Source organism: Cornus florida, unplaced genomic scaffold (assembly GCF_030987335.1).
Source record: "Cornus florida cultivar Cherokee Brave unplaced genomic scaffold, ASM3098733v1 CherokeeBrave_3.0.0_Hap2_Chr07, whole genome shotgun sequence".
In the NCBI taxonomy this organism is placed as follows: Eukaryota; Viridiplantae; Streptophyta; class Magnoliopsida; order Cornales; family Cornaceae; genus Cornus; species Cornus florida.
The window spans coordinates 44,357,558-44,363,139 of NW_026775577.1; the positions used below are offsets into that span (position 1 = coordinate 44,357,558).

The 5,582-nt window shown below is 34.1% G+C and overlaps 2 protein-coding genes across 2 annotated transcripts; one reads left to right on the plus strand and one right to left on the minus strand.

Moving 5' to 3' along the window:
* Positions 1–113: 113 nt before the first annotated feature.
* On the minus strand, positions 114–1,586 carry LOC132316644 (protein FAR1-RELATED SEQUENCE 5-like). Its single transcript, XM_059815117.1, has 2 exons — positions 731–1,586; positions 114–304 (listed from the first exon to the last, which is right to left on the minus strand). The coding sequence occupies exons 1-2, from the start codon at positions 1,584–1,586 to the stop codon at positions 114–116; spliced, it is 1,047 nt and encodes a 348-aa protein (XP_059671100.1).
* Positions 1,587–4,538: 2,952 nt separating this feature from the next.
* Positions 4,539–5,276, plus strand: LOC132316645 (LRR receptor-like serine/threonine-protein kinase EFR). Its single transcript, XM_059815118.1, has one exon. The coding sequence runs from the start codon at positions 4,539–4,541 to the stop codon at positions 5,274–5,276; it is 738 nt and encodes a 245-aa protein (XP_059671101.1).
* Positions 5,277–5,582: the final 306 nt, after the last annotated feature.

Sequence of the window (5,582 nt, forward strand, 5' to 3'; positions counted from 1 at the left end):
TGATGTAGCTAGCAGGCAAAGGCCAAATCTTAGTTGTAATAAGTGTGTAAATCTGGGCCACACTTATTAGTTGTTATAAGTGTGCCCTCGATGGGATTGCAACCAATGATCCTCTAACTGGCACCAGCTGCTAAGAACTTCTCCTGGAAACTATTAAATATAAACTTTGTGTACAGGTTTGCTGCCTCTACTAATATGGTACAGTTTGTTTTCAGTTGAGGTAGATTGTGAAGTAACCCATACTCGGCTACATACTCCTTGTAACACTTGTCGGACAACAGCCTTTCAAAGTGTGTGAAGAAATCTGGAAGAATTAGTTACCTGGATAAGTATACCTTCAAGCAACCATTGAAGCTTTCACTCAGTTGTGTGTTATGGATACCCGCGGACCAGGCATGTTTAATAAATGCCATGGCCCATCAATGTTTCAAACCTAACAGATTTGTAAGCCACGTGTTACCAACAACACCATATTCTGTTATCATTAAATTCCATTCCTTGGTAAATTCTTTCTCCTCCTCAATTTTAAACATTAATTTTGATAACACCTTCTTAAAACCTTACGCACGTCTAAATAAGAACCCTAAATGCTTTTGTGCATTTTGCATTAGGTGCCAAACACACAAATAATGTTTTGTCCCTTACATCACCTGCAAAATTATTTTCTGTAATATAAGTACGTAATAATGCAAAAGGAAATGCAAAGAGTGAAGATCTGAATTGAAATCACCTGCGTCAATGCCTTTCCCAACAGCATCTTGATCAGTGAAGATCATCTTTGGCGCTTTACCAGACATTGCTTTCAAAAATATTTCAAACAACCAGACAAACGACTCTGCAGTTTCGTCATACATGAACGCTGCTCCAAACACAGTGGTCTCCTGGTGATGATTCAACCCCAAGAAACTTCCAAATGGATGGTTGCCATGTACAACTTTGTATGTTGTGTCAAAACTTATAACATCTCCAAAATTACAATAATCAACTATCATTTTTGAATCAGCCCAGAATATGTTAGTGATCATTTGATCATTATCCAATTGGAATGCATAAAAGAAAAATGGATCTTCACAAGACTGAGTCTCAAAATAATTCATTAGCCATGCTGCCTCTCCATATTCGAGCTCAGTTTGTCTTCTGGTCCTTATATGGTTTAGCATATCCAATTTCATGTACCCGACTGATTCTTTTCCACCAACTTGCCTTCCCATCAACTCATATGAATTGCGAGGGCTTATTCCTGAATCAGAAGCCAATTCCAAATCAATGGCCTGAACGCGGCTAATTCTACGCTGCGACGGCAGCATGTGCATGTATTCATCAATCATCAATGGATGGTTGTGGCTTTCAACAAATTTTGTAACTTCAAACTTATACGTATACTTGGAAACTTGTATAAGCATTCGAGCAAGGCAACCAGTTCGTGTTTCGGCCTTGGGAGAGTTTTCTGTATAAAAGTCATATGCCTCTTCCTCAGTTTCAAACTTCATACCTATTCTTGGTTTCCATTCTACGACATTTGCCCCTGCAATAGGAGAGTTTTTTGTATATGTGGTGTCTTTGATGTTATTTAATACCTCTTCCATTCCAATAATTCAAATCAGAAACCTACAATATAAAACAGAAATAAATAAATAAATAAATAAATAAACTTTTCAAAGAAGTGCTGTGTTGTAGGTATGAATTATTTATTGGAAATATTTTCTGACCTATTAACATAATTCAAGATAGTATAATGTATCAGGGAACCAACTTCCTCAACTGCACATATTTTAATTTTGATACAAATAACAAAATAAATGATTTATTTCACTTTTTCCAACTCAAACATGCACTTCTAACCTTTTTGGGCCTTTTATTTTCATAAAAATTACAACTATTTTCAATTATTCATTTAGCTTTTTCTAAATCAAACATGGACTTGCAAACTTTTTTCGGCGTATTTTGAGAAACATTACAACCATGTTAAGTTAGGGGTATAAGAAGAAACAATAATAAGAATTGGAAAAACATTTCCATGTCAAGAAACCAAGAGTAGTAATGTGATACAGCTAATCATGCAACCAAACAACATCCCAACTAATTTGACAAATTAAAACAAAGACAAACCAACAAGAAACAAATATTAAAGAGACAATAGGAAAAAGCTAAAACATTGTAGAAAGTGCACATGTTATTAGCCAAAGATAACTGTACCAACAGACTAGAACAAAAAAGAGAATAAATTGTTACCCAAAACTCAAAACTAAATAGATAAAAAATAATAAGAATAATGCTAATAGTAAAAATAACCAGAGAACATCATGAAAGCTACCACACAGATGGTAACAGAGTAAATTAAGTAAAATAAGAAAAGGAATCCAAACACCATGATCAAAGAAAAAACACTCCAAATAACATTATTATTAATGAATAATCAGAAGAAGAAAAAATGAAATAAATAGTTAATTTCTCTTATTTTAAAGAAATATACATACCCCAAAGACATAGACAAATCTATTAGAGTAGCAAGCATAGTGCCACCATCTCTCACAAGGATTAAAACCCATGACCTTTGGATAGAGCCACATTGCCTTCTTTGCAACTTCAAGTCCCAGAGAACCCATTCTCTCTCTCTCTCTCACAGTGACACAGTGACTTTTTAATTCAAAACCCAGTCATAACTTCTTGACAAAGATGAAGAAAAAGAGGAAGATAGAAATAAAGGGTCAAAAGGACATGAACAAGCCAACTATCAATGTCAATAGACATAAGAAGATGGATGCTTTCAAATCCAAATCACTATTACAACCATCAACAACAGAAGGTTGTGGTGAAAAGAATCTGAATTGGTTCTCCTTCACTCTTTTATTAATATATATATATATATATATCTAATTTAGTCAAGATGTTTTTTTTTTAGTTCATTGTTTATTTGTTTACTTACTTTTCCCACTTCTGTAACTGACAATGATGAAATGTGGGAGCATTAGTTTGTGGGAAATGATGGGAAGGTCTTCGGCTTATTTTGGAAAATATTACAACTATGTTAAGTTATTTATAATGAACAATCATAACTCTCAATGGAAACTTACATTTCATAAAATGGAAAATTTATTCTAACATATTAAATTGGAAATGTAAAACCTCCATTTCTTATTATACATAATATCCCAAATATATTGTAGTATTTATCATGAATAAAATACTGCATTACAGGAATACAATGGAAATTTTATTTTAACATCTTCAATTGGAACTTTAAAACATAACATATAATCCAAAATATAACAACTTTTTCACAATTTAATAATATAATTTTCACAATTTCTAATTCAATTTTTCACAATTTAATAACATTTCAACAATAACCAAACAAAACTAATGAAACACAATGTGATACGATTCACAAATTCACTTACAAAACCAGTACATTGTAGCTTCGCCTTCCTCGGCCTTAAATCAACCACACGACACTGCACCTTCCTCTTCCCCACCGTTCAATCAAACCTTTCCAAAGAAATTGTAATTTTGGAAAGAACAAAATTAAGGAAAGCTGGGACAATGTAGGAAAGACCAATTTATTTCTTTCTATATTTTGGGAGAGAAGAAGAAAGAAGATTAAGAACAGGCGTTATACCTACGTCATTGTAGCTTCCTCTTCTCCGACGTTCAATCAAACCTTTGGAAACAAATTGTAAATTTGGAAAGAAGGAAGAAAAATCGGGAGAGAAAAAGAACAAAGAAAATTACATATTTAGAAGAGGCAATTCATCACTGTAGATTCCTCTTCTCTGACGTTCAACCAACCCTTTGGAAAGAAATTGTAAATTTAGAAAGAAGGAAGAAAAATTGGGATAGAAGAAGAAGAAAGAAGATTAGAAGAAGGGGCGTGGAAATTGTAAATTTGGAAAGAAGGAAGAAAAATTTTGAGAGAAGAAGAAGAAACAAGAAAGAAGCTTAGAAGAAGAGGCGCTAAATTTGTTCCAGATTTCCAATTTGCCGCTTAAACCTGAGTTTCAATTTCTGGAATTTAATATCTGTGGGTATGTATTGTTTGTATATGTATCTGTGTGTGTGGGTATGTATTGTTTATATATGTATCTGTGTGTGTGTATACCTTTTTTTACCCAAAGTCCTGTTTGGCCCTTTTTACCACCGCTACAGTGCATGAACAGTGCGAACAGGAGGGAACAAATTCTACTGTTCCACAGCAGAGGATTCTGGTCCGGTCCCAACAAGTGCTTCAACTATTGGATTCTGACTTTCCGTGCAAGAGTTAATAAGCATTAATACTAGGCTCATTGGTGTCAGTATCAATTGACATTGTGTGGTTGTCTCAATTAATTTAATTCAGAACTGGCAACAACACAAAGTTCTGAACTCGCAAAACGGTGATCATAGAAATCTGAACTGGATTAATTGGATCAACAGTGAACTGGACTGAATCCAAATCCATTCAATTGAGACTGTCACGAGTCTCAAGAGTGTATAAACTATTGATTTATGTTTTTGTGCTATATACAAGTTCATATATTTTCTCCACAAAACTCAAACTCATGGAAAAAGTTTCATTCCTTTTGTCCATTGCACTGTTGATACACTGTTGTTCTATGCTTTGTTTGGCTAGGTCTGACAAAAACTTGAATACAGATCAATCTGCTCTTCTTGCCTTTAGAGCCCACATCAATTCTGACCCTGAAGATGTTTTGGCCAAAAATTGGTCTTCCACTACCTCTGTGTTCAATTGGATTGGTGTGTCTTGTGGTCTCACCCACCAAAGGGTCACAGCCTTGAATCTTTATGATATGGGACTCAAAGGTACCATAACACCACATCTTGGAAATCTTTCATTTCTCACATCACTTGACATCAGTCGCAACAATTTCAACGACTATATTCCCAAAGAGATTGGCAAACTTTCTAGATTGAAAGTATTAAACCTGAGTTTTAACAAGCTCACGGGCTTCATACCATCTAGTATATTCAACAATTCTTCTTTGGAAATGATTGTTCTTACAAATAATAGCCTATCTGGAAGCCTGCCGGTAGACATATGTAGCCATCTTCCTGAACTTGAATTACTTTATCTTTCTCTGAATCAGTTTAACGGGCAAATTCCATCCAATTTATACAGATGCAGGAAACTCCAAGTTCTATCATTGTCATTCAATGAATTCAATGGCAGCATACTGAGAGAAATTGAAAATCTGACTATGCTCAAGGAGTTGTATCTTACAAAAAACAGCTTGGAAGATATGATTTCAATATCAGGTCTAAGTCGAGAGAACTTTTGATAAACTAAGCTTGGATTTTCAATTAATTCCAAAGTAAAGTTATCCTTTTTGTAATTGTCTGACTTTGATATGCATTTGGTATTTGGCTAGCTGATATCACTTTAATTTTTTCAGACTTATGTATTACCTAATCCATGTCACTTCACTTGTACACACCTAATAGTGTTAATTATGATAAACAAAGATATTAGGCAATTGCTAAATGGCTAACAGTGTGACATTGAGGTAATTAAAAGTTTGCAAGGTGGTTGTTATCACAACAATGAATAATCAATATTGGCTTGAATGACAAGAAACACTCGATGT

Coding starts and splice junctions, on each gene's coding strand:
- LOC132316644 (XM_059815117.1), bottom strand. CDS start 1,586: ATGGAAGAGGTATTAAATAACATCAAAGACACCACATATACAAAAAAC. Junction 305..730: donor TGGGAAAGGCATTGACGCAG/GTGATTTCAATT, acceptor TAATTCTTCCAG/ATTTCTTCACACACTTTGAA.
- LOC132316645 (XM_059815118.1), top strand. CDS start 4,539: ATGGAAAAAGTTTCATTCCTTTTGTCCATTGCACTGTTGATACACTGT.